The 27,710-nt window shown below is 39.9% G+C and overlaps 2 protein-coding genes across 2 annotated transcripts in view; one reads left to right on the top strand and one right to left on the bottom strand.

The window, feature by feature from the left end:
* The first annotated feature begins 1,446 nt into the window (after positions 1-1,446).
* Positions 1,447-16,982, top strand: dclk1b (doublecortin-like kinase 1b). Its single transcript, XM_020634867.3, has 16 exons — positions 1,447-1,672; positions 2,050-2,431; positions 2,675-3,021; positions 9,417-9,516; positions 9,815-9,931; positions 10,102-10,196; positions 11,174-11,261; positions 11,374-11,543; positions 11,885-12,004; positions 12,129-12,275; positions 12,794-12,927; positions 13,046-13,123; positions 13,346-13,439; positions 13,555-13,635; positions 13,735-13,848; positions 15,121-16,982. The coding sequence occupies exons 2-16, from the start codon at positions 2,071-2,073 to the stop codon at positions 15,331-15,333; spliced, it is 2,259 nt and encodes a 752-aa protein (XP_020490523.1). The 5' UTR covers positions 1,447-1,672; positions 2,050-2,070; the 3' UTR covers positions 15,334-16,982.
* The window catches only part of nbeab (neurobeachin b), a 114,537-nt gene continuing 103,556 nt past the window's right edge, over positions 16,730-27,710 (bottom strand). Inside the window, exons 35-42 of the mRNA XM_065960766.1 lie at positions 26,485-26,677; positions 25,701-25,772; positions 25,400-25,555; positions 24,713-24,883; positions 22,196-22,297; positions 21,750-21,946; positions 21,351-21,502; positions 16,730-19,098 (exon numbers count right to left, since the gene is read on the bottom strand). Coding sequence (XP_065816838.1) covers positions 19,008-19,098; positions 21,351-21,502; positions 21,750-21,946; positions 22,196-22,297; positions 24,713-24,883; positions 25,400-25,555; positions 25,701-25,772; positions 26,485-26,677 — 1,134 coding nt within the window. The 3' untranslated portion in view covers positions 16,730-19,007. The remainder of the gene's footprint in view (positions 19,099-21,350; positions 21,503-21,749; positions 21,947-22,195; positions 22,298-24,712; positions 24,884-25,399; positions 25,556-25,700; positions 25,773-26,484; positions 26,678-27,710) is intronic.

Genomic DNA, 27,710 nt, shown 5'->3' on the forward strand with positions numbered 1-27,710 from the left:
GAGCTCACTTTTCCTTTTAAGAGAAGGAGTTGATCCATCTTTAAGGTCATCCCTGGACCTGAAGGCAAAAGGGAAAACAAATCCTTTACCCAAACATTACATTTACATGTTAAGGTTGAACAAAAGTAAACTTGAAAAGTATTCAGTGCTTTATTTCAGCTAAGGGAATTTCATTCATATTTATTTGTGCCGAAGCTGGGGCATCTAGAGTCCCAGACTACACCTCATTAATCTACTGACAGACCTGAATAAGAAAGACTGTTTAAATCAATATAAAGTCAGGCTATGTTTCTAGACTTCATTTACAAAGGCTACTCTAGGGAGGAACAAGGAGACAATAAAAAAAAAGATTAATTGCCCAGAAATACATAAAGATTCAAGAAGGTTGTTAGAATACGACGAAAGGTGAATTAACTTTGAATAAATCAAACGTGTGGATTATTTTAGGATCAAATAGCCCGAACAGCAAACTGTAGCTTTTTTAAAATAACATCCATGACATCACGATTTTGAGGATAAATAAATTAGGCCTTCCGCAGGTCAGCTGGATAAAAGCACTTTAATACAGAAATTGTTTGCACCAGGTTTGACTTCCTTATCGCATTATCGAAACAGGATGTAAACCAGAAGAAGAGTGACGGTGTGGAGGATTTTTTTTTGATACAAAAACACGTGCAAATTACCTTTTAGGTGGTCTTCTGCTCATACTTAAATGACGTTTATTAGTTCCCGTGCACAATGTGTCCATCAGGTTCTCATCAGGTCCCATAGACTGTCCACGCGCTCACTAATTAATGACTTATAACTTACACCTGTGTGCGTACCTGTGTCAAAACATGCCGGATAGCATGACATATCGAGTCTTTCAAAAAACAAATACTTTGCGCGTTCATCTCTGCCTGAAAATGGACACTACAACAGGAAACAAACTAAAATCCACTTGGGACTATTTTTGAAACAGAAACCTGGAAGCAAAAGCTAAACTATCCTGGCAACTGAAGACTGACTAGTTATGTTAAAAGTGGTAAGTTAGTGACTTAACTTAAGAGGAGAACAATCATTGTCACAAAGGTATCTAAGCAAATAACCCAAAGAGTGTTAAGCCTGTTTAATAGCAAGTTACCATTATCTGGTAAAGGTTATCTTGGTGCGCTTTGATGCTGTGGTGAAATGTGTTTAGATGGGTAGCACTACCCGACTGAACACTGGTAGGCTACAACAGAAATTCGTGTTTCAATAGTGTTTTTTTTCATGGGTATTTGTTTTTTGCTGTTTAAAAAAAATCTATTAATCATATTGTACATATCGCCTACCATTAAGGCGTTATTATACAAGAAGACATCAACGTGAACGCGCATCAGTCTAACAAACAGCGTGTTTTTTTTTTCTATAGCCACGTGCACGTCTAGTGCTGCTGACACCCGAGCGCCGGTCCGGTGTAAATCACTGCAATGGCAGAGGAGTAGGGGAGGGTGGAGGACACCGGCAGCAGCCCTGCCTCCTCATTGCATGTGAACACACAGCAGAGTAGACGCAGGGAAAGCAGGCAGCACCATCACAGGGGCAACAAAGGGACGCACGGTTCATCTCAGGCTGCAAAAGAATAAATGATTCATTGAGACAGGCTTCGCTTTGAGATACACGTCCTATTGCATCTGTCCTCACCTCAAAGGTAAGAGCGGCTGCACCAGAAAAAATATAATCCATATGCTCTGTACTGTTTTCTCGCTACATTTGGCTATATTGTTTTCTTAGAATAATATTAAAGCCAATGTGCCTTACAGGTTTATACTATTGTTCCATCGTATGCACCTGATTTACCTTTGCTGTAAGGATAATTAAGACACACAAGGCAGCCTGAAATGGGTGTGACATGTTACCACATAATGTGTGTATGAGCAGCAGGAGCTGCATCAAAGGTTGTGGTGCTGTATTAGGATTATAAGCAATCATACTGATTCATTTACTAACAGGGAGCCTATTTTTCTAATCGAATTGCAGGTTAAAGCGCTCATGAAGATATTAACTATCCTCCTTGTATTTTTTAAGGTGTAATAGCACTTCATAGTCATGGAGCTGGAGCACTTTGATGAGCGGGACAAGGCTCAGAGAAATACCAGAAGGGGCTCAAGAGGGAATGGGCTTCCCAGTCCCACTCACAGTGCCCACTGCTGCCTTTACAGAACCAGGACGCTGCAAGCACTTATCTCTGAAAAAAAGGCCAAGAAGATTCGGTTCTACCGCAATGGGGACCGCTACTTCAAAGGGATCGTGTATGCCATTTCTCAGGAGAAATTTAGGTCCATTGAAGCACTCCTGGCTGACCTTACTCGATCTCTGTCAGACAATGTCAATTTGCCACAAGGGGTGCGAACCATATATACCGTTGATGGGACAACAAAAATCACCAGCATGGACCAACTGGTGGAAGGTGAGTAGTTTACCTGATGTTTTTGTAAGTTTGTCCCAGATTTAGTAGAGACATCAACTAAGTCTCAAGCTCTGACAAAATAACAGCTAATGAAGATCAAAACAGAATGTTTGACTGTCTCTGTCTTGGAGAGAAGAAGTAGCTGGAGTTACACTACCCTGTGGTACTTTTTACTTAGCTTTATCTTAACCTTTTATTGTTGGCCCATGAAAACATCTCTTTATGCATCTTGCTGTTCTGCAGGTGAGAGCTATGTCTGCGCATCCATAGAGCCCTACAAGAAGCTTGAATACACAAAGAATGTTAATCCCAATTGGTCAGTGGGTGCTCGGACTGCCATGGCAGTTCGTGATCCTGCTTCCCTCGGTAGCGCCATGGCCGGATGTCCTGAAACCAAGGAAACCAAGGACTTTATCAAGCCCAAACTGGTGACCATTGTCCGCAGTGGAGTAAAGCCTCGCAAGGCTGTACGCATCCTGCTCAACAAGAAGACTGCACACTCCTACGACCAAGTCTTGTCTGACATTACAGACGCCATTAAGCTTGACTCTGGAGCTGTCAAAAGGCTATATACTGTGGACGGCAAGATGGTAGGTGTTACTTCATAATTTTTAATTGTGATTCCTAGAACCTTACTTTCACAAAAACCAAACACTACTTTCAGGAATCGAGCATACAGCATCCATCAAAGTAGGGCACAATAGCAAACATTCAAACTAGGCAATGGCTAAAAGAAAAAAAGAACAAATGTAAGATGATGGAAAAAGTATTCTGTGATTTGTTTTGGTGTCACACTTTTAAATATTTGGAGGTTTAAGGAATTGAATCTAGTTCAGTTTGGCAAACTCACATTAGAATCTTCCATAATCTGTCTGTTCCTTACTACTAACAGCAAAAGCATAAAGCTCGCAGCATTGCATACTACGCACACCTGTGGTATTCAGAGCATTGTTAGTTGCAAACAGTTGAAGTTAATGTAAATTTCTTGGACTTAACAATGAATATTTATATCATGGGCTGTGCATGCAGTTGGTTAAGCTGGTGGCACATTATTTGCTTAAATAAATGAACCTGCTTTTTGAGTTATTTTTTGTTTGCAATTTTCTCCATGATGCATCAGCTCTTCACAAGATGGGATGATGCTTTTATGTAGGACACAAGTCATAGGAGACTGGCTTGACCTTCGGCTATCCACTTCCCAGCTTGGCTGTGTGAAGTGTCTAGAAAGATTGGGTTAGTGGGTTTACATGTTCTCATCACATACTGATTTTGTGTGTATTTCCCACAATAAGCTAACCAGTGCATGTTGCACATGAGGCAGACATGGTTTGCAGTCAATGCGGTCTTGAATTTATAAAGCTCTGTGACTTAATTGGAGGTTTCAGAAGACACAGATCATTGCCTTTGACATTCTCCATTCATGTCTCTGAGAACTGTTTCCTTAACGAGAGAGAGAGAGAGAGAGAGAGAGAGAGAGAGAGAGAGAGAGAGAGAGAGAGAGCCCAATAGGTTTAAGTCAACTGGGAATATGCACTAAATGTATTACAAGAAATAGGTTTCTAGGACTCCATCTCATATTTCTACCAAACAGTAGCACATTGTTAAATGGGTATTCATTTAGTGATTCAATATAACAGGACACAGAATATGATAAGTAAATGTGTGCCTTAAGAACAAACTGCTGGCTTTTTTTTCCTTTTCATATATGGCTGGATTGAACTTCCTGGACAGTAGTAAATATTTTGATGATCATACTTGAGTGGCATTGATAAGTGCCCAACCTCATAACAAAGTGTGCACATTTATTATCATACATCTGTGTTATATTACAAGTGATATCTGCTTTGCTTCATGGGCTCATATCAGTGATAAACACTTGATAAACAACTGTGGATAAAACTGATGAAAAAATGCCATCCCATCAAAAACATCAGCTCTTTAACTAAGCTTATTCATAAACTTTATCACCTGCACTTCTTATGAGTAACCCTTATCACAATAATGAGTTTTTTCCCCCTCTGATGGTTTCTATGGTGACATGGTTTCCTAAGCTGGTTGCTAAGGAAACAGCCTCTGCGGCAGAGCGGTGCAGTAGTGATGTCAGGACTGTAGGTGTAGTGTGAGAGGGTTCATAGATGCAGTGCCTGGTCTCTAAGCCTTATGATACACATGGTGGCAGGATGGAGCACATGGCCGAGGTATTATCTCGGGATCCAGGGAACAGTTGGGGATTTTTCACACCGGCAAACAAATCTGCCTTCACAGACCCTCGAAATTATTTAAGGAATACAGTTTTTGAGCAAAGCGTAAATAGACATATCTCAACAGATCAGCAGTGGATATCCATTGTGTATACAGTTTGCTTTTTTTTTTTTCATGGTTCTGCATTTCTTACTTGCACAGAAATTAAAAATATATTTGCTTCTCCGCTCGTTTATGTCAGCAGTGACTTCTTAATGAGATTTGTATTATGTGTTTGGCAGTGCAGTTCTGTGCTCAGCTTTCTCTGCTTTTATACTTTTTATCATGTTGGGGCTCCAGATGGCTAAATAGGCCCCCGTTGGCATCAAAGGGCTTGTTTTCATGGGTATTTAACCTTTGGTAAATGACCTGCTTGTGATTTTGGTCCTTAGACAATGACATTCTGTGAGCATCTTTTTTAATATCCTTATTCTGTCAAATTTATTGCACATTATTCCTCACGGTAGAAGTAATGACCAGATACTTTGTAGGTGTTTTTTAATTCCTATTTAATTTGATCTACTGTTTTATATTAGCGTATATTCTTTGAGACTTCTATGCTGAGTCACTCTGTAATGGAAGTAGGTCAAATGGACACAACGAAGAACATGATTTTGGGATGAATATCACAAGACGCAGATAAATGTTTACTTACATAAAATCCCTACTAAAAGTAACATGAAGATAAGGTAAAGAGAAGATTTAAAAGGAACAGACACCCTGCAGATGAGGCCTTTTGATACAGGAAAACATGCCAATGTGTGTTGGATGGAGTAGAAAACGTTTTCATGACTGAGGACGTCTGAAGAGCCCATGGCTTTCCATCCAGCTGTAATGGATATAGCCCTGTGCTCTAATAGAATTATGTGCACTGTTTACTTCTTGGTGCATATTAGTCAATGCTTTTTGCTGAAATAGATGTCAACACAATCGGAGGACTCAACAATATACTACATTATGTGATTAGCATCCCATTCAAGCCTTAGGAACAGAAGGGAAGTGGTTATGATGAGAGCTACAGTTCCCTACAAGCCACAGAGCCAAACCTAACGGTGTTTCTCATTTCATTAATTTATGTTGACCTTGACTCCTCACTCTCCTGGTTTGGTTTGGTTTGGTTTGTGTGGGACCACATTGAATTTCTATGGTCACATCACATTATCTCTGCATGATTCACATTGGCTGAAAAATAGTTTCTTTAGAAAATAAATTGTTGATCATTTGAAATGACTCAATTAAAAATATTACCGACTATATTCTCCTGCATTTCATTGAAATGAATATAGAGCCAGATTAAGTTAGTTGCCTTACAAAATTTTGGAAACATTTGCTAACAAATGAAAGACTAACTTAACGGTAGGATGTAATTCTTTCCTACTAAAGAACATGTATATTGTTATGAAAAACAGTTTAAGTAATTATCTTTCTCAAAATATGCCCTTTTTAAACCCCTAATTCTAAATAAAGAGGATAAATAAGGATGAAGGACATAGGGACTTGCTTTCTGGCTTTCCTCTCATCCACTGCTGTGACTTGGCTGTTAAACACAGAACACTGACTTGCTCAGTGTCCCAATGCGTTTGGCTTAGAGAAGACATTTCCTTTTTGTTATGAGATTCTGCTAATTATGCACCAGCCAAAGTGGGGCATGCTGTTGTACTTTAATTAGAATATTGCAGAGACTTTACAGAATACCAAACGAGTACTTTGAGCTATGTTTTTAGGTCTGTATTGATATTATTTTGAAGTCCTGTCTCAAAATCTGGTGATGTAACATGAATGTTGCATGTGTTACAACACTGTAAATCATGTTGTGCATGACTCCAAAGTCTTTTCAAATTGCATCATCATGGTGATACCTTTTGTCTTATCAGTGTACCAGCCTGTATGAATATGATTTAAACTGTCTTTTTTCCTTCTGCGGAAAGTCGGACGTTGTTAGAACTACTTGGAGCTAAATATAGACACTGGAGATGTGAGCATTGTGATAAGGACTGCTGAAATGGTTGAAAGTAGCACTTAGTGTGTTACATTCTTATTATTGCTTTAGTCTTTTTGTGAGGCTTTGGGTGTGTCCTTATGGATTTCCTCATTGTACTGAATTGCACTTTTAAGAAAAGCTACTTCTTGATTCTGTCATGTCAGAAATGTTTAAAGAAGAGATTCAGCACTCTAGAAAAGGGAACCTTTTTCTAGTGTTTCATTTCTTAAGAATCGTTGCTTGTGCAGGAGGAGATGACAAATCATACCATGAGGATCAATATTTCCATGGGATGCTCCTGCACAGCTCGGAGTGATTGTGTGATAGGGGGAGGGGTAGGCCTGATGTAGCTGCTGTGTCACTGAGCCAGGCAGGGCATCAGTAATCAATAAAAAGCAACACATTCCTGTTTGTCCTAGTTCTGCTTTTCCATTTCAAAGTTGAGCTTCTTTTTCCCCAGAATTTAAGACTACAAAGATCCATATTTTGTCGCTCTTTATTTGTGCACTAAATAGTGTTAGCCAACATTGATTAGATCTGTTAATGCCTTTTACACTTTCTGTTTTTATCACATCTATCATGTGATTAGATTCCATAATCCTATTGTGGAATAATGTTGCCTCATTTTAGTCTGTTTTAAATTTGATCATATGGTCTGAAGTCCAATTTGAACTCGGTGTCATCTTATGAACGTGTTTCATGTTACTCTGCCTCTGCTAGTCTGATTGTGAACTTGTTCCTGATGTCTGCGGTCTTTACTGTTCAGTTCCACAGATAGGATCTGACAGTGGATCTTGTCCCTCTCGTCGTCTCAACCTCACTGGTGATTCTGTCTGGTCTCCTTGGCAACCGCTTTGCAGCTCTCCTCCCTCTGGGATCTCACACTCTTTTGGAGGAGGGGTGGGGGCGGGGGCTTTCAGTGAGGGGCATCTGCAATGGAAAGAGCCACATTAAGCCCCCCACTGGGCTCAGTTTTTATTTTAAGACTTCATGGATGAATGACCTTCAGATTTTTCGAGGTAGTCTTGCTCCAGGTTACTGATAGTGCCCTTTGTTCTGTGGATAATCCCGCATTTAATTATTAGGTCTGACTAATACACTGTAGCCTCAGTAGTGTTGCTTTTAAAAGGTCTTATTTATTTAAATCATCAAAGATTGTTACATGTTGAACCAGAGTAATGGCCCATAATAAATAAGGAACATGATAACCTAACATTTAGTACATGGTTAGAGGGTGGTGTGGTTGACAGGGTGTGGTGGCTTTCTGGTCTTTCTGTCTTTTGCTAAAGCAGCTTCGTCATCCTGTTAGACTCCTGCTGAACTCTCCATGGTTCTAAATGACTAGACTATAAATAATGCATGTACATTGTACACACATCAGCAATCTTAATTTGTATTAGCTACACTTGCATCGTTGTCTCTTACTCTAAAGTACCATTTAATGAATCACATGATCTACCAATTTATAGCATATAAAAAAGACTAGACTGAGACTGGTAAAAGACGACATAATTTCCAGCCAGATCAGTATTGGATTTATTTTTTGTGGAGAGAGAATATGCTGAGTTGATCTCTCTGTAGAGGAAATGAAAACAGGAGCTCTTCTTTCTCTGGAACATGGCTGTAGTTAAGCACATCAATAAGCCTTTCGAGGAGAAGGTCAGGACTCCATCAGCATCTTCATTTATTTATGACACTGCATGTGCTTTGATGGGCTTCTTCTGTGTCAATATGGCAGCTGATGCATCAACTCGGTTATATAATTTCTCTTTATAGAATGAAAGTGCTAAAGATTTGCATTTGTCTTTTTGTTTTGTTTAAATTAACTGATTAACTGAAACTGTCCTCTGGCCAATTGGAACGTCTAACCTAAAATCATACGACCATGTCAGAATGAATTTCTAACATCTTAATGCTTCCATGTGAGGAACAAATATGCCCGTCATGTCTTTGTATGATTGGCTTCCTTAATGATTAGTGTTAAACAAAAAACGTGTTTTACATGGTAGTTAACTTAATCTCTTTTAGAGGAGGAAAATGTTTTAAAGGCTGGCAGACTTTCACAGACTCTACAAAACACCAAATAAGTTTCCAATAAGCTTTTCTGCTCTTTGATGTTACCCTTGAGACATTTTCATATGCAGGCTGGCTGATACGCCTGTAGAAATGAATATATTTTCATTATTCATGTGCTGCACACACAGCTGCTTTTATTTCACTTGTTTTTTGGCCATCTTTGATATGCAATGTGCAGTGCTCAGCTGCAATACTATGTCATAAATCCAGCAGTATTTAAATGTATCTTCATCACACTTCCTCTGAGATGAGTTTAGTGATGATACATTTTGAATCTAATAGCTGTCATTTCTTTTTTAATAATTATTTCTGCACTAACAGGTGTGAAGTGGCACATTTTAATCAGAGTTTTTATGGCCGACATTGTTGCCATGGTTTTATGATTTCAGAAACTATATCTTTCTATTTTTTTTTTTCTTTCTTGATTCTTTTCAGAGATGCTCCATTAAAGTTTGAAGGCAAGCCAAACTATCTGTGGAGTGCAGCAATAGCATCGGTCCGAGGGCGTATGCTCTGGCTGAAAAGAAACCATGAACTCTAGATGTTTTCATGATGTGAATTAATTTAGTTTTTTTTTTTTTTTTTTTTTTTAAAGAAGCAGTACTCTTTTTTGGAACTGACATGTATAGTTACATATCCAATAAGTTTTTTTCTCTGTAACTGACAGAAGCCTCTTGTCTTGACCAGGTCACCTGCCTTCAGGACCTTTTTGGTGATGATGATATATTTATTGCTTGTGGCCCTGAGAAGTTTCGTTATCAGGATGACTTCAACTTGGATGAAGGCGGTACGTTTTTTATTTTATTTATTTTATTTTTTTGCTTGCCACCTAAACTAATCACTTACCGGTGTGTCAAATTGTAGCTGCTACTGTAAACAAAAGATTACTCTTATTTAATATATTGTACCCTGAATAAATAATGCTTTATTTATATGTAATGTTCTTTTAAAACACAGAACATTTCATTGCACTGACTTAATTCTAAGTAGAAGGAGATTAATTTAACTCAAATGTTTATATCTATTTTTATTTTATTTTACTGTGGCAGTGTATGCTTTCATGTTGTATCTTTCGTGGTCTATAGAATGCAGAGTGGCAAAGTCTGCATCATATGGACGACTTCCCTCCATGCAGGGTCTTTCTTCCCCGAGAAGTGGTGGGATGTCCCGTAGAAGCAAGTCTCCGTCATCCACTGGTTCAGGTACATTTTAGTGTGTCTTGTGTTTTGATGCATACAAATGAGGAGAAAGTCATTTGTCCAAAGCTTCACATATAGTCTATAGAGTCAAATGTATTTATTCACATTTAACATGTGTGAAAGTACATGTTGTACATCTTTTTTTATCATCCATTTCTGCTCCACACACACAGCTAATGGTACAGCAGGCAGTCAGCTGTCCACGCCTAGATCTGGAAAGTCTCCAAGCCCCTCTCCAACCAGTCCAGCTAGCCTCCGACGAAGACAGGTAAAAAAAAAAAAAGGAATGTTACTAATGTTTATAAAGGAAGTTCTCAAGATTATTCAGACTGAGAGATTTTGCAAAATGTCAATAAAGTATCCTCTTTTATTTACCTGCTTAGCCCTTGTGATGTCTTTCTCTGCTGTTCAGCTTTTTTCCTTCTCCTCTTAAGTCAGTAGTACACTATGTTATGGCGCCCACTAGTGTATGTTAGTGGGACCATCAGAATATTTATACCAGTCATATTTGTTGACTCTACTGTTGGTTTGTGTTGGGCAGTAATGCGACCCTGTTGGTTTTGTATTTTGCACATTACTGCTCGTATAAAGATGGCATTGTGAACAGGGTCTACGTTAGCTGGTGTCAGGTGAATTTGTCCGGTGGCCAAAATGTCCTGCTGGAAATATGCCGTTAAACAATTATGAAAAAATAAATAATGGCGTATTAAATGTTGTTTCCCAAACATGGACAATATTTGCAGACCATTTAAGATTTTTTTCCTTTATCTGTAGAAGATAATCATTCAAGTGCAATAGGCTGCTACACTAATCCAATGTACAGTCTCCCCTTGCTCTCCCTCCTTGCTCTACCCCTTCACCTACATGTGCGAGTCCGCTTTGACCCGTGCTCTGCAGCTCAGAGGGAGAGAGATGTCCGCCTCAATTGAACTCTGAGGTCTCTTTTTCTAAAGATGACCCTTCTTGTGATATTGCTTTGATTTTGGTTGACTGTGGAAATTGATAATTTCTCGATCATTTTTCAAACCCTGCGCCCGTCTTTAAGTTGGTGCCAAGGTTAATTTAATGTTTCACCATGCTTGATTTATCCTCTAACTGCATGCTCATTGCTGTGAGAGTGGAACAAATAGGCTTTGTACAAGCTGGCTGTAATCACATTTTCACAAGCTTTGCCTTTCCCAACATGGATGGCAATTTCATCGGTGTGTCTTTCGTTCTCTATTAATGGCTGTCCTGTCTTTTCAGGGATCTCTGCATAGTGGCTCTTCTCTCTCTTTGGCTTCTACCAAGGTTTGCAGCTCAATGGATGAAGGCGACGGGCCTGGAAGTGAAGGTAGGATATTGCATGAGACTTAAACGTAGCGGCAGAGGTTTACAAAAAACATCTAGGCATTTGTTGATATTTTATATACCGTAATATAGATTACATTTCTTTTGCGCAATAGCTGAGCCATTGGATGAGTACCCTTCAGTACCTTCCTCCATATCAGAGAGGTACAAAGTTGGGAGGACTTTAGGGGATGGAAACTTTGCCGTGGTGCGAGAGTGTGTTGAGAGATCCACTGGAAGAGAGTACGCTTTGAAGATCATCAGTAAAGATAAATGCAGAGGAAAGGTGAGTCTGCTTCTTCATCTGCTGTCTTCAGTTATTACATAAGCAAGTTTGGATGCATAACTTGCCAAGAAGTTATTTTCATCATGTAATATTGAGGATGTTTTGTTGATGCTCATTCAGTATTAACCATTTAATGTCATTGTATCTACCCTGGGACTTAAATATTTGGTCTTTCTAATTTAGGTTATGTTAATGAGGAACACAATTGTCAATGAAAATGTATTTGTTTGTAAAACTGATTTAATTTAAAGACTGGCTCCCAACTTTCTCATCTGATATGTTTATATTTCTGAACTAAGCAGTGCTCCTGTTTTTCCTCTGACTGAATCTCCTTCATCCAGGAACACATGATACAGAGTGAAGTGTCAATCCTTCGACGGGTGAAACATCCCAACATCGTACTTTTAATTGAGGAAATGGACACCCACTGTGCCCTTTTTCTTGTTATGGAGTTGGTTAAGGTAATCTTAAAAGTGTTTGATAAATATATTTTTATCATGAAATTGTTTGTTTTAATGAATGTTAGTTTTGTGACTTTTGTCTACAATAAATAGTGTTCATCTCAGATCTGTCAAACTGTTTCAGGGAGGCGATCTCTTTGATGCAATCACCTCATCTAAAAAATACACGGAGCAAGATGCCAGCAGTATGCTGTTCAATCTGGCAAGTGCCATCAAGTACCTGCACAGTCTCAATATCGTCCACAGAGACATCAAACCTGAAAACTTGTTGGTAAGTTTTACTCTGAAGATTCTGACCTGGCAGCGCTTCAGTCCTAATGGCTTTTTATTTCCATTTGTTCCTCCTTTTTCTCCAAGTGCTAACAACATCAAAGCATTCAACATTATACCATAAAGATATTTAATTATAGAAATGATGATACTAAATAAGTCAACACCACAAGGTATCACTGTAACATTGTGAACACATGCCCTCTGTAAAGTCTGACCTAGATTAAAGCAGCCTTGATTGATTAAGTTTAATTTTAGAAGCAGACAATTTAAGATTTCTGAACGGAACAAATCCAGCACACTGATGGACACACCTTCCTCAAATAGACCATCTGTTTTCTTATTGGTTTTTCCTTTCAGCTGGATTTGAATGTGGTCCTTTCCCTTTACTTTTCCAATACAGCATGCTTTTAAGATATCACAGATTGCTTAATAAAAATGTCACAGCCTCTTTATTATCACAAAGATCTTTACCAATGAGAGAAATGTTAATAGTTTGATATACTTTTGCTTAAACAGGTGTTTGAACACCACGATGGCAGTAAATCTCTGAAGCTAGGTGACTTTGGCTTGGCCACTGTTGTTAACGGGCCCCTCTATACTGTGTGTGGCACACCCACCTATGTTGCTCCAGAGATCATTGCTGAGACGGGGTGAGTCCGAGGGGTTCATCCGAGTCATTTTTTTTCTGTGAAAGATGAAAAACCTCATAACCACAGTCAGAAACTGATGAACTAAGCTTGATAATTGTGTCTTCCTCCTTTATCACAGATATGGCCTTAAGGTCGATATCTGGGCAGCTGGGGTGATTACTTACATACTGCTGTGTGGTTTTCCCCCTTTCCGTGGGTATGTGCTCCTGTTTTACTCTGTATGATGTTTCAACCTGTTAATATGTTTAACATGTCATGGCCTAAGGTTTCTATTTGGATTTAGGGGGGTATAATTTGACCTCTAAATGAAATTCAGGCCCTGCATGTTAAACAGAAATACTTCAACATATCTGTGGTATGCTAATTAATCAAATAATGTTATATAAAAGTCAAATTTACTAAGCGTGCTTTTGTTCAGTGGTGAAGATCAGGAGGCTCTCTTTGACCAGATTTCAAAATGCCAGCTTGATTTCCCTGCATCATCCTGGGATAATGTGTCTGATTCTGCCAAGGTTTTTTGTCTTCAAATTCTCTTCTCAATTATCAATTTTATGTTACACCGACACCAGCAGATCTGTTGGTTACATAATAATATTTAATACTCATGGCTACCTTCTTTTTCTTAAGGCTCTGATCACTGGAATGCTGCAGGTAGACGGTAACCGGAGATATACAGCTGTGCAAGTTCTGGATCATCCCTGGGTCAATGTAAGATCATTGGAAATTATTCATTGCATCAGTCACCTGAGTACACATTACAGTGTGAAACAACATGTGGAGTTGCTGATTGTTCTTTGGGCTTTCCAGGATGATGCTGGGTCAGAGAATGAGCAACAGCTGCTAGTGGCTGGGAAAATCAAGAAGCATTTTAACACCGGGCCAAAGCTCAACAGCACCACAGCAGGAGTGTCTGTCATTACGGTGAGCACCGATCTGCATCCCTCACACGCCGACGCTGCATGAAACTCTGCATCAATAGATTCCTTTTTCTTGTTTTGGCTTGCATGTGTTCAAGTGATTAGGCGTTGTATGTTTCTCAGATTTTGAAGACTTCAGTTTTCTTTGTTTTCTTTCAATTCTATTCCCTGCTTTTTTTGTGTAACATAGACATCAATTCATGTGCTTCTTGCTGCCTGGTCTTTCCTCAGTGTGCTTTTGCCTCTCATCGTCTTTTTGTAGATGGACTGTCAGCACTGTTCTTAGGAGATCTTAAAATAACATAGTTGGCCTGCAAGAACTCAAATTTGGTTGATATGATTCTTTGTATATTTTCAAAGGAGAGCTAAATTCACCCAACTGGCAGAAAGATACATACACTTAAAATTAGACACTGGAACTACTTACAGTTGATGAGGGAGCTGAATTGTCAGTAGCCAAATTCAAAAGCACTGACTCTGACATGACATTTTTCTGCCAGTTAAGTTTAAACATAAGTTTATAGTTGTACCAATTCATGCTAATCGGGTCAGCAATGTTTTGACTTGTTCAGATCATCTGAGTTGCACTCATCTCTCTTTGCTCAGTTGGAGAAGGACTTAACCATCCAGAGATCAGGGTCTCTGGACCACTGTCAGCATCCAGGAATGTACTGGATAAGGTATGACACAGAATAGCTCCAATAAGCAGTGCTTCCATGGCAAAGTGCTGGCAGTCTCCATTTCACATCTCTCAAAAGGGTTTGAGCAATTTACCCTCAAAGCAGTTTTCATGCCTCGCCCTCATTTATGCCTCTTCCTCATTGACCATTAGCAGATCCATCACTTGATCAAGCTACTTCCCCTCACTAGTGCTGTGGCTGTTTCTTATGTATTTACTTATTCTGCATAGTAAAGCTATGCGTCTGTGTGCTACTACATCTACTGCATTTCAGGGTTACATGTGTTCAGGAACTCAATTTTGTTTCATAAATTAAATGTGAAAATATCTCTTTATTAGATGTGCTGTCACTGACATCAAGATGCCACACGCTGCCTATTCAAAGACTTAATTGTCTTGTGTTGTTGCTTTTTGGCTTTTCTGTTGGAGAAATTAACATTTGATTAACAGAAGAAGTGAGGTAAACTTTTCAGACACCAGTGCATGCTAACATTGGATCATTTATCAAGTGTCTCACTGGTGGTTGAGTGGATGCAGCTCCTCATCTTTGTGTTTCTTGGAGAGCCTAATGATAGCTGCTGTGTCACCCTCTCTCAGACCACAGCACTTGATAAAGAGAAGCAAGTTTTCCGACGAAGACGCCACCAAGATGTGAAGCTCCCTTCCCACTTCCCTCACAGTATCCGTGCCGGTGCCAGCCCAGGCCTCCCGGCCGCCGAGTTCAACTCAGAGTCCGAGGATATTTCCCCGTGTTCAGCTGACACCATCCGTTCACCTGACACCGTCCGTTCACCCACCTCCCCGTTTTAACAGCCTTCATGAGGATCGCTGGCCCTTCCTCACATTTATAAAAAAGTAGGAGAGATTGGAGGGCAAGATGGAAATACCCAAAATTGGGGTTAGTCGTCTGATTTGGATATTCAGACTGCATACTTTACCTATTCTTTTTTATTTTTTGTAATCATGATAATTTAATTTGAACTACAAAAGGCATTGATTAGAAAAATCGACAAGTTTGAAGCTGTGAGAATTCACCTTGTTCTCTTTTCATTTCAAAAGCCACAAAACTGTTTGCCTTATTTCTACACAGCGAGCACTGATTAGTAGTACTTTGGAGCCCTCTTCTGGTGCAGACTGAATACTGCAAAGAAGTCAACCTGCTAAGCTAAGCACTCAGCTGCTTTTAAAAGTAATAAAGAAGAGTATTGCATTATATGATATTGTGATCGGACATGTAGATGTAAGCTGTAACTTGTAAGATACTGGTGCATACGGCTTAGAGACACTGTTTGAGAACTAAAGGAACTTAAAAGACATGCTGCTACATTTAAACATACACATTATTTATGGAGGACAAACATGGTCCTGCCATCAAGCAGCTCACCTCGATAGAGATTTGGCTGCACAAGTGTTTGATTGTTGATTGTTGATGGTCCTGCTCATCTGGAAGCAGAAGTTGTTACATGTCTGTAAGAGTGGTTAGAATTCAGTAGTGGTACAGATGAATGTCAGTGTTGTGTAGTTGATAGTAAGTGCATGTTTAAGCCTTCCCTTCAATATGGATTTAAGTGCAATTAGGTGTACTTCCCAATGAGAACATTATTTTAAAATGCTGGAATAAGTGAGATTGTATCCATCACAGGTTGTTATTAATAGCAGAGAAACACACTTCTCTCTACAATGGGGACAATTAAATTATTATTTTCAGACTTTGAAATAAGACAGGTTAAATGTTTAACACGACAGTGCTTCCAGTACAATCCATGTGTTCATTTCTTCTTTTATCAGATCAAACAACATGACTAAGAAGTCTGTATGTACTGTATGTCCTCTGAGCTCTTCATACATTGTATCAGAGACAAAATGTTCATGGGTGTGAATGTCCTGCCTCGCATCAAAGACTGTAACCTGCATGTGAACTAATATGCATCCTAGTTCTGGTCTTTTACTGTTAGATATAAACCACTTCTGTTATTACTATATGCACCCTCTTCACAAATGAAGTTCAACTAAGGAAAACTGGAGTCATACCACAGCTAAGTTAAGACTTGTATATACATGTTTAAACAAATGTACCGACTCATCACTGACATTGTTGTAAAGGGCTTTTTAAGTTTTTGATAAGAATGAAGGGAACCAAAAAGCACAAAGAAAGCAAGTTGTGATGACGACTTTCTGGGAATGTTTGCATGTCATCTGAAAAACATGTCATGTTTGCAAACAGAAATGGTACTCAAAGAAGACTGTGAATGTCAAGGTTATGTGGACGCAGATAAAGAAAGTGACTGCTGTATTGTATTCATCCATATTCCATTTAATGCAAAGACATAAAAACAACCTTAATGAGAACATAACAAGTAACATGAAAGGATATGTTGTGGTGGTTGGAAAAAAAACAACTTCCAACAATATTCTCTCCAAAGAAATGAAACCTGGTAATAAAAATGATTAGTCATTAATCTGTCAGGAGTTTGTTTTTCCATCACAACCTGCTGCAGACCCACACAATCTGCGGCAACACATGACGACAGCAGGTGGCAGTATAGTCAAGGAGAAGCTTATAATTCCTCAAGTTCAGTTCCTCCTTCAGTCATAGTAGGAATTTACTGCGTTTGGGTTGTAAATATTTTATTAGGGGATTGCATCAATACATGAATGAATGTTTTGGAGGCACTTCACACAAATGAGTTCAAATCTCAGCAAAGTAGCTCCTCACATTTGTTTATTCTGACAGTTTAAAAAAACATTTTTTTTTTAAAGTAGCTGAATTTACAGTACTTTATAACCTAATAAGCTTAGGACATCTCTTTCAAAACTTGTGCAAAAAAAGATTTGCAATACAACCTTAATATGTAAATTATAACAGATCTTAAAATATAAAAAGAAGAAAGGGTTTTTTCTTTTAAGACTAAATCATTGAAAAAAATTATCTATTAATTTCTTTCAAGATATTAAAATTCACAGTAATGAAAAATGATTTCACAGTTACGCAAAGCAAACCCAATGCCTTCAGTAGCTTTAACATGCAAGAGTTCAGCTTCGGGTAGGCAGTGTCTTATACCACCGCAAGAAAATGAGATTGTTTACACAAAGTCTATTTGCATATTTTTGTTCATTAGACATTTTCAGATCACAGCAGCAGACATATTTTCCCCCGGAAATTAAATGAAGACACAATTAGCATTCATAAGAACAAAAATAAACCTTAGTCATTTAAGAATGACCTCACTGCTCATTACATTATTTTTGTCACACAGCTGAAAGACATTCTATCAACCTTCACAGAAACTAAGTTTTAATATTGCTTACCAGTGCATGGTGTTCAAGCATGAACCGCTCATCACAAATTCACAGATCCAACATGGGATAGCAAACATTTGGTGCATCAACAGGCAAAGTAAAACAAAATGTGATGCAAAAGGAATAACGTTTGCTTGGCTGACAATTGCTGAAAATCCTTCAAATAACAATCTTAACAAATGTCTCGAAGCTTTACCACGAGTATCAAAAAGGAACTAAAATACTGTCAAAGGAATCTGGTGATTTACGCCTCTGGATACATTTTTTAAAGAAAAAATAAGACATGAGACAAAATGCTGATAATTCCTGCTCAAAATCCCACCTGAACAGTTTAAAGTTATCACAGTGAGAATTTTTTTAATTTATTAGCAAATGAATAAAAAGAAAAGTTATTTATTTAGAAATGCAACCGTTATCTTCTAGCTGACATCATGATCAAGAACAAAGATTTCACAACAGACTAAGCTCACACTGAATTAGACATTTCCTCCATAAAGACAAACACAACAAAGAGACATTTAGTCTTTTCACTTACAGATACACTGATCACTAGTCATAACCATGAGAAAACAATGGCCACACACATGTATTGCTAACCAACTAATATCTGAAGTGCAATGAAGACGTTTGAAACATTGTATACATGGCTTTCATGATGGAAATGTTGGCAACATAGTGGCTAATCTAAACGCATTTAGATCTTAGTCAAAGCCTTTCCAGGGTAGAATCACTTTACACTGTTAATATTTACAAGTTGTTTGTTTTCTTTAGAAAAGTGTTCCAAGTGACATATGTATCTGCCATACAAATGTTGTATAAATGTTCCTTAAAGAGAATTATTTTTCTTTTCACAGTTTCAAACAGGAACTTAAAAGCTTACGTTAAGTTTGTTTTAATAACTAAAATGTATCTCAGTCTCTCTTTGCATCAGCTGGTGTTCAAGTAAGACAAGAAAACAGACAGAAAACGTGTCCCGATTGTTCAGCCACAGATGATTAGTAATAACGCCAACGGATGAACACATGTTGGCACACTTTGTTCTTTATTAGCATCACAATGCTGATGGTCTTGGACCCACATGATCTCTATCAAGCTCCATGTTGATCTTCTGCTACAAAGCTTGGTTGTTGGTCTTTGGGTGTTTCCTCCAGCACACTTGCTCCTGCTGCGTAATTCCTCTCTCTTTAGTACCTGTTTTGATGCTCGTAGTGCCATCGGTTGAAATCGATGTTAAAAGCCACGATACTGCCAGACACCATGCCTGTGATTAAAGTCCTGAAGGGCAGCAAGATGATGTAAGAGTGAGACCAAATTACAATTAAACAGATCAGAAGTGAATGTGAGTGCAATCTGAAAAAGTAAAAAAAAAAAAACACAAACTAAAACTAGACATTTAATCGCCATATTGGTTAAATGATTTCTTTTGTTCATATTTTAAAGGTGTACCTTCATGAGCAAGAAACCAACATGTTCTTAAATGTGTTTGTTGTTAAAGATTATTTCCATGAATATGAGCGGTTTGTTAAAAAGTCTACAGCAGTGAATGAAACTAGCTTACGGGGTCATCAGGGACTGTAACAGTAAATTACTGGGTTCCTCTGACAATGGGAGTAGAGCACTGAGCCCCACTGTCTTTTTGCAACCTCTTTGCTCTTCTGCACGGCCAACTGGTATGTAGGAAAAGCAGCTGATTTCACAGGGTCGTCTTATACTGCTACACCCCAAGGGCTTAAATACTGAAGCACAATGAACAGAGCGGCACCAGAATGCCCCTCTGTAAATGAAGCTGTGGAGCAGGGCTCACTTGTGTTCCCTGATGTCAACTTACTCAGGAGGACTGTAACTGAACCAAGGGGTTCTTAAAATATTTCATTAAAATGATTTGTTAAAGGGGACATATTATGAAAAATCCCCTTCTACAGTGTTTCTGAACATATATCTGGGTAACCTGAGTGTCTACCGACCCACAACATGTGAAATAAACCCATCCAGTCCTTTGTTTGTGGTCTGCATAAGTCTTACAAAACAGAGAAAAATGCTCTGTTTCTAATTTACTCTCCTTATGACATCACAGTGGGATTCTTGTAAAAAAAAAAAAAAAAAAAATCCCCTCCCCTGGTATCTCCCCCAATGGACTCCATCCCCAGCCTAGAGCAAAACTTTTGTGCAGGTCCGCCATTTTTATTCTCGCTAGCAAAGGAGTGTCTACCGGGAAAACTCAGCGGGAGGGCTCATTACATTTAAAGAGACACACACACCAAAACGGAGCGTTCTGAGAGAGCTGGTTTATAGAGGGTCACAAACCTCCTCTGGGTGCTTGATTCATGTTATATTTTGACCAAAGCACAGCACAGATGTTTCATTTAGACCACAGGTGGACTCTTTGGAAAGGTGGAAAAGGGGTTTAATATGTCCTCTTTAAGTGGTGTTCAAAGAAATGATAAAAACAGCATCTAGTACTTCCACTCGGTGTACTTTTAGTGGCTAATGTTATTAACATTGTGAAATTTACTTTATACTAATCGGTCATCAGTTGACACATTTCTGACCATCCTGTGCTGACCTTCACAGTTTCTGCAGTTAGCCACGATTTTGCAGCATAAATGTGCTTAAGATTCTTGTTTCTTTTTTTCGGTTGGACTGTAAGTGCTGAGGGGGATTTGGCCTTGGGCTGTGAAGGGGCAGCCGGAATGATCAGACTCTCTAACCTCTTTTGACTGCCAGGGTCACATGATGACGTCAGGCTTATCGGCCCGGAGCGAGCAATAGCGGTCAGCGCCGCTGGCGAGGCACAAATTGTGACTCCTGACGAATCATGCAGATGTCAAACTTTAAACAAAAACAAGATGCTGACCTGCCGACTGACCATTGCAGTAGTCATGTGTGCACCCTTGTGTCAATTTCCCCAAAATAAATGAATACACAAGAGATACACTGCAATGTTTGTCTCTATGGCAACTGTAGATTCTGATTTAATGAAAAGGATGGTGGACATCCCCTTACCTAAATGCTTTGTGACAACCATGCAACACAGGATACACGAGGCTTTTTACCACAGCCTAAACGCAGAGGACAGTACTGAGTCTGAGGGAACATTTGTGTTTGCATGCAACACAAAGGGACTCACTATGCAAGCCTACGCATGCACACAGACAATGCAAGAAAAAACACAAACCCACAGAGGAATTGTGGGGGAAAAAGCAAGGTAAAGCCAACATTGCACACTCTTGTTATTATATACTTAACTGTACCAGCTGGATATAACTTGTAGTTCCTTTTCTACTCCAGGGTCTTGAAAAATTGTTTTTAACCATCTATTTATCTGTATTGCCTTGGTAGTCAGTGTAAATTAATTGTGTTAAATCAAAAAGGTATGATGTCCATATCATCAGAGGATTTAATTAAATCAGTAAATATACCTGATTATGACAATTATTTATTCACTATTTATTAAGACGGCTTGTGGAGAGAAATCATCACTTCTCTCTGTGGCTTTAACATTGCTGAAGCAAGCGGCCTGCTCTGACCTTTGATCATGAGAAAGGTCCATTGCTCGGATACCAGCATCACAACCAGGGTAGACGTAGAGCTGTTTGAAGTCACAGGCCTGCCACACCTCCACCACACCGTTATCCCCACCGGTGACCAAGTTGTGGCCGTCACTGCTCAAAAGAATAGCCTACAGTGGGAAAAGAAAAACAAAAAACAAGGTCAATAGTACTAGTTGTCTTATATACACCAACATGTATGATAGTGGAGAGTGACATGCACCCTTAGTTCCTTGGTACATTCAAAATATATTTTTATTAATACCATCACAATTAAATGATTCACATTTCAAAAGGCAACTTGTCTGGGAACTCTGATTCTCAGCTGCTATATATTAATGCTCCTGTAGAACACTGGTGTCAAAAAAGTCATCTTACCCTGGTGGAGTCATTGATCTCCATCTGTGCCAACATTTTTCCATTAATGCTGAAGTTGCAGAAGCAGCCCCTCTCGTAGTAGATGATGCAGTGGCCCTCGCTGGACACTGAGATGAACCGTGGACACTGGAAGTGGTCTGGCCCCTCCAGAGCCCGCAGCAGGTCACCAGTGATGGTGTGGACCAGACATGGACCCACTGCCAAACGAAAAAGAAAAACAGTCACTCACTAACCTAATTGTGAACAAACTGTTTTGACAGCATGCCCAGAGACAGATTCATGGTCCCAAAGCTCTCTGAGATCCATGTGGTTCTTCAGTTGTAAAGCCTAATGAAATGATTAACTTCATATGGGGGTTTGTAATAGACTGAGGACCCCTGGTCCCTGACTTCCCTTTTTTCTCTCTGACAACAATAAATTCAAGGGAGATCGAAAAGTACACAGACCTTTGGCTCCACTGATGACCAGACCCAGCTCTGCACAGACCGACACACACACAACTTCCTGGTCATGGCCTGTCAGAACTGCTCGAGGTGCAGGGTAGTCACCTAAAGGATCATAAAAAATGACTTCATTCAACTGATTTAAAGTATTGTCTGAATCTAAAAACATAATAGCTAGATGTGAACATTGTTTAGTAATTTAAATTGACTTTAATTTTACAGGTTGACTGCAATCTGTGCAATCGTCTACATACCACACCGTCATCAGGCAATAATATCATACAAACACAAGCATAGTGAGCGTGACACACATCTGCTAGCAGGGAGGTCCCTTTGAATTGTCATGTAAATGGAGGGATGCCCACTGATGGCAGCACAGCCAGTTGATTTCATTCTGTGTGTCACATGATTGATGATGACCGGGGGAGAGGTTAGTGAGGGGAGTTCCGCGGCACCTGGAGCTGACCTCGAGTACTGCCAGTACGGTGTAGGAGGAGAAGTATGACTGCAGCACTCCTTCTGAAATCTGACATACTGAGCAAATCCTCAAGTCCTTAAATGCTGCCTTGTCCGACAGTTTAACACATAGAATTTGTTAGTAAATGACTTTCACCAGTGGACGTTATCTGGATTTGACAAACTAGAAAAGTCACATAAAAAGCTACAAAAAAACAATGTACCACAATGTTATTGCAAAATGGATTTTTAATCAATTGATGTAGAAATATTAATATAAATTCCCTCCACTAGTGATGGAAAACTCCTGTCAAACTGAAGCTACTTAATATTACAGTATGTGTCTGTTGGGTGTTCACACACGACTCAAAAGTTCAGCCAATTCAGTGAAAGTTTCTCCATCCACCTAGATGACAGTAAAGCCCTGATAGATGATGTGGACATGTGTCAGACCTCTCTCCTCCTCCTTCTCCTCCTCTCCCATCATCTCCTGTTCCAGCTCGGCATATCGCCTCTGCAGCTGTAGGAGCCCAGTCAGCGAGCTGGACTGTGATCGATGCAGCACAGTCCCTCAGAGACCAGGACCTGAGCAGTGCTGTCAGTCCCAGCACCCGCTGCTGAGGGGGGGCTGAATAGGACAAGTGTCAGAAAAGCCTCCAGGGGGGAAAAGGGACTGTGTGCAGCTCACCTTCCCTACAAAAGATTCAATCAGCTTGCACTGCACACCCCCCCCTCTCCTCCTAGCCCTTGGGACGAGACGAAGTCAGGCACCACAATTACCAGGTGCAAATATCCCCTTGTATCGGTGTGATGGAGCAAGTCTGAGAGGCAGGGCCATGATTGAGCTGGAAGTTATTTTAATTATTACACATGAAGCCTTTTGGGGTGCGATGGAAATCTATTCCATTTACACGCCACATATGTCCGATGAGGGAGCAGTGATATAGCTGCTACATATTTACACCACGTCCAATGAGCGTTTTGTATAATATAACAGGAATGAGAACATCTTTTGATGAATAGGTAACAGATAACATGGTATTTCTAGTGTAAAGATAGTACAGTAGTAGAAGTTTATTCTTGAGCACCCTTACCTCTGTGTTTAAACATGGATATTAGCTGGCTGAAGAGGATTGTTAAGAACCGTGTCAAAAACGCATCATGTCAAGTTTTTTTAGCTAATTGGTTTTCTACTGCATGATGAACATGCTCTACGTTTTCACACCTCTCCTTAGGTCTGCTTCCTCCACATTGTTTTTGACATCATGAGATATTGATAAAAATGTGAGAAGTTATTTGATTGCGCATCCTGTCTTTTGTTTCCTTCCCTTTTGTCCATTGAAGATGCATTGTAAGCACTAGTGGGGTGAATATCAGGGGAATACTGTTTTCCTGCTGCAGTAACACAAGTGCTATTGCCCCTTGCTAATTGGAGGCAACCAAGCTGAAATTCTTAATTAACTGTCCGAGCCTCAGTGAAGTTAATTAGAGAACACTCACAACTACTCCAAAGCTCCTAGAATCTGTAACAATAGGAAACACAAGATCTTCTAACAACCATTTTCAAACACACACACACACAGAATGAAAAAATACAAACACACTCCATTATTTATCTTCAGTTTCAGTTCCACACCATATATGGCGCTACTCGCTTTCACAGTCCTGCAAAATCTTCTGATGAATGGTCAAACACACACAATCAGCGAGAACGAGCAACTAAATGAACTGAGCGGAGGAAATCACACAACGGGGTCTCCCATTTTGAATGCCAAGACATCTGGAGTCCTCTACTTGAAAGCAGCACTGCTCAATGCAATCAAACACAATAATATATCACACACCCAGTTCAGATACATTATCCTCTCAGTCTCTCTACACAACAAATCTAGCCTTTTTGCCAGCTTTGATCAAAGACTCTTGAGTCCTATGTGACTTTTCAAAAGCAGCTCATGTAGCTTTATATGCTATTAAAGCGGGAAACTATGTAAAAATAATCCTGTCACTTAGTCTAAAGTTGGATGTCACAGTATACTCTTTGTGTGCATGTATATTTTTGCTTACTGTTATTTGGGTTGTCGCCGATAATATGGTGCCGTCCACTCCAATACCACAGCAGCAGAGTTGCATCCCTGGACCCTGAGACGATGTAGCAGTCTCCTCCAATGTAAGACTCTGATCTGGCCAGACATGTCACCACATCCCAGTGGCCAAAAACTATCTGGGTCAGCTTGCCTAGAGAAAGTATGTACAAACATGTTTTTAGTGTTAACAAAAATTGCTAGTCAGAAGTTCCTGAAATGCAACATGACAAAACTCCTGCCAGCTGTGTTGTCTAAGCCCCACTGGCTGTAGTTAGGGAGTATTGTGTTTTATTTTTGTATCAACAAGCAGACACATTAAACAAAACACACTATTGTATTGTAATTATTTATATCCTCTAATGAAAGATCGTCTCATTCACCCAGGAGCTGTTTGGGCATTGTAAAAGTGCTATTATAATCATGTAGATAATTAAAAAGAAAGTTTGCGAACATTCATTTATTATCAATTCATGGGCAATCAGTGAAACAGATCTGTAATTTTATTTTTAATCAGGGAGTTCCACTGTATTACAGTATTGTCAGTCGTTTTCTACAAGACTTGTCAGGAGACAGCAGCGACAATACTGTATTACACCCATCATAGCGTTCAGTCCTCCACACATCAGCGCACACCTCTATAGGAAATAGAGTTTACATTGCAACCTACCTGTCTCGGAGGAGTACACACGGAAGCTCTTGTCCCAGAAGCCACACACCAGTATGTAGCGGTTGTCAGCTGTCACCACAAAACAGTGTGAGGTGATTTGGATGCTCTGGTCCACTAGGTCTGTGATCTGACGCTTGTTGCTTCCAGTACTGTTGGCTGTGAGGGGGAAAAAAGTAAAAACAGAACAGGTGCCAATACCTGAGCTGTAAGAAACAAGATATCAAGACAGTTACAGCTAAAACAAATAAAGTTAACCCTTCTTTTGACTGTGATGCTGATCAGAAAAAGGGTGTTTACTCACCAACAAGAGAATCCATCTCTATAGGGAGGTGATGGGCCTGCTCCAAAGAATAGCCAGGTGCTCCTCTTAGACCTGCATTGATGCAGAAAAACAAGGAAATTAATTTCCAGGAGATGGAAAAAGTGAAGGTCCATCAGAGAGATTTTCATCCGTCATGTTGTTCTCCTTTATTTAGGGTGTCAAACTGAATCAGACATTTGTCCATGCAAACTGTATCCAGATCTAGTTTAAAAACAGCAACATGCCTGAAAATATGGAGGCCTTATTATCATCATTACTCCGAAAAAAAACCAAACCACATTTCCCTGGCAAGGGTGCTGCAGCTGTGTTCATTAGCGTGGGAGCAGCCGGAGCAGCCACACAGTGCGGACTCTTTGGTCCTGAGCTTGTCATGTTTCTACGGTGACAGATGGGGACGTGTGAGGAGAATGTGGCGCAGTTGCAGCCTAATTTCATAGTAACCATTTCTTTGGCCCTCTGACCCTGAGGTGAGTTGGATTCTCAGGGAAGGGGCTCTGTGGGTAATGTTGTTCACACATGTCTGAAAGGAACATGTGGAAACACTCATGGTCAGCTTACCTTGGAGGTGCTAGCCTCTCACATAGCCAGCTGGCTGCAGCTCTATCATGAGCAGTGGGCAGGTTTGTATGTGATGGTGATGAAGTGATTTTACAGGGAAACTGCTGTGGTAGGTATCACATGTGGCGTGGCACTTTTTTTTTTTCTGAGGGCATATGTGTATGTTTGAACACATCACCCACCATGTGAGCTGAGCTCCACTCACCAACGGTGTTGTGCCATCGGTTGACGGCAAATAGACGGCTGCAGGTGACCGTGACCACAGCAGGCATGGTAAGATGGGGTAGCGTGTTTGCGGCCACGTGTGTTACTGGGGAATTGGACGGGAACTTCAACACCATGATGACATCTTGCTGCATCTGGTCCTTGAACATGAGCGGACTCTGTGGAAGGAAACACTATTGAGTAGAAGAGGGAAAAGACAGTGTGACAGTGGAGGTTATGATGGTACGAGAGGACGAGTACAAGGATTAAGGACCAGGAAGAGGAAGGAAAAAGAAGGAAGGGGATGGAGAAGATGAAGGTATGATAGGATGGGAAAAAGAATGGAAACAGGCAATTAGTGTGGAGGTTGGAGGAAAAAGTAGGTTCAGACACAGAGGAGTGCTTCATGCACTGCTCCCTCAGGAGAGTGCAGTCAGACGAGGGATCGGTCAGACGAGGGTAAGACATGGAAAACTGGGATGAAGAAGGCTGTACACGAGATGGTACAAAAGAGATATACATGTATCAGAAAGATTCACTTCAGTCTAAAAAGAAGGACTATTCAAATAGATTATGTTGCTTCTAAAAGATGTGCTTATTTTTCCTCAGTAGAATTCAGCTTAAAAGAAGCAGCAATGAAGGGGACAGTGTTCCTGACAATACTGTGAGTTTTTAAGTAGTTGTAGCTCCCTGAATTTAGAAGATTTTGACAGAAGAGGACAGAAGTGGATGAAAACATTCACATCTGTAGTAGAAGTTAAAATTGAACTAAAAGGCCTCAAAGGCATCTGCCTAACAAAGTTTCTTGTAGGGAGAGAGAAACAGAGGGAGCCATGTGGGGATAATGAGGGCTAGGCTTCCTATTGCATGGATTAGACAGTGAAGACGGCTTACAGAAAAAAAAAAAGAGCCAAACTACTGGGCCAGTAGGGAGCACTCTTCCCTTTACCTCACATTGCAAGCAGGCAGCTAGAGCTATAAAATACAGCACACAATTGGTCCTGTACATGTGTTATACTGCGGGTCTGCGACCTATATGAGGTGACACATCTAAAATGTATATGTTTTATACGAGTGTTTTGAGGAAAATATGTATCCATGAGAAATCATTGACATCTATCTCAAACCTGTATGTAGCTACAAATAAAAACACGCTAACACACACCATACAGGCTCACAAAGGTCCACACATCCTCTATCACAAACCAACACCACCAGAGGTGCAGA

The sequence above is a fragment of the Labrus bergylta genome, chromosome 11, assembly GCF_963930695.1.
Source record: "Labrus bergylta chromosome 11, fLabBer1.1, whole genome shotgun sequence".
Taxonomy (NCBI): Eukaryota; Metazoa; Chordata; class Actinopteri; order Labriformes; family Labridae; genus Labrus; species Labrus bergylta.

Bases quoted from the DNA above. Each gene is read 5' to 3' on its own strand.
- dclk1b (XM_020634867.3), top strand. From the start codon at position 2,071: ATGGAGCTGGAGCACTTTGATGAGCGGGACAAGGCTCAGAGAAATACC. The intron at 13,124-13,345 runs GTATGTGCTCCT...GCTTTTGTTCAG, and splicing joins GGTTTTCCCCCTTTCCGTGG to TGGTGAAGATCAGGAGGCTC. The intron at 13,636-13,734 runs GTAAGATCATTG...TGGGCTTTCCAG, and splicing joins TGGATCATCCCTGGGTCAAT to GATGATGCTGGGTCAGAGAA.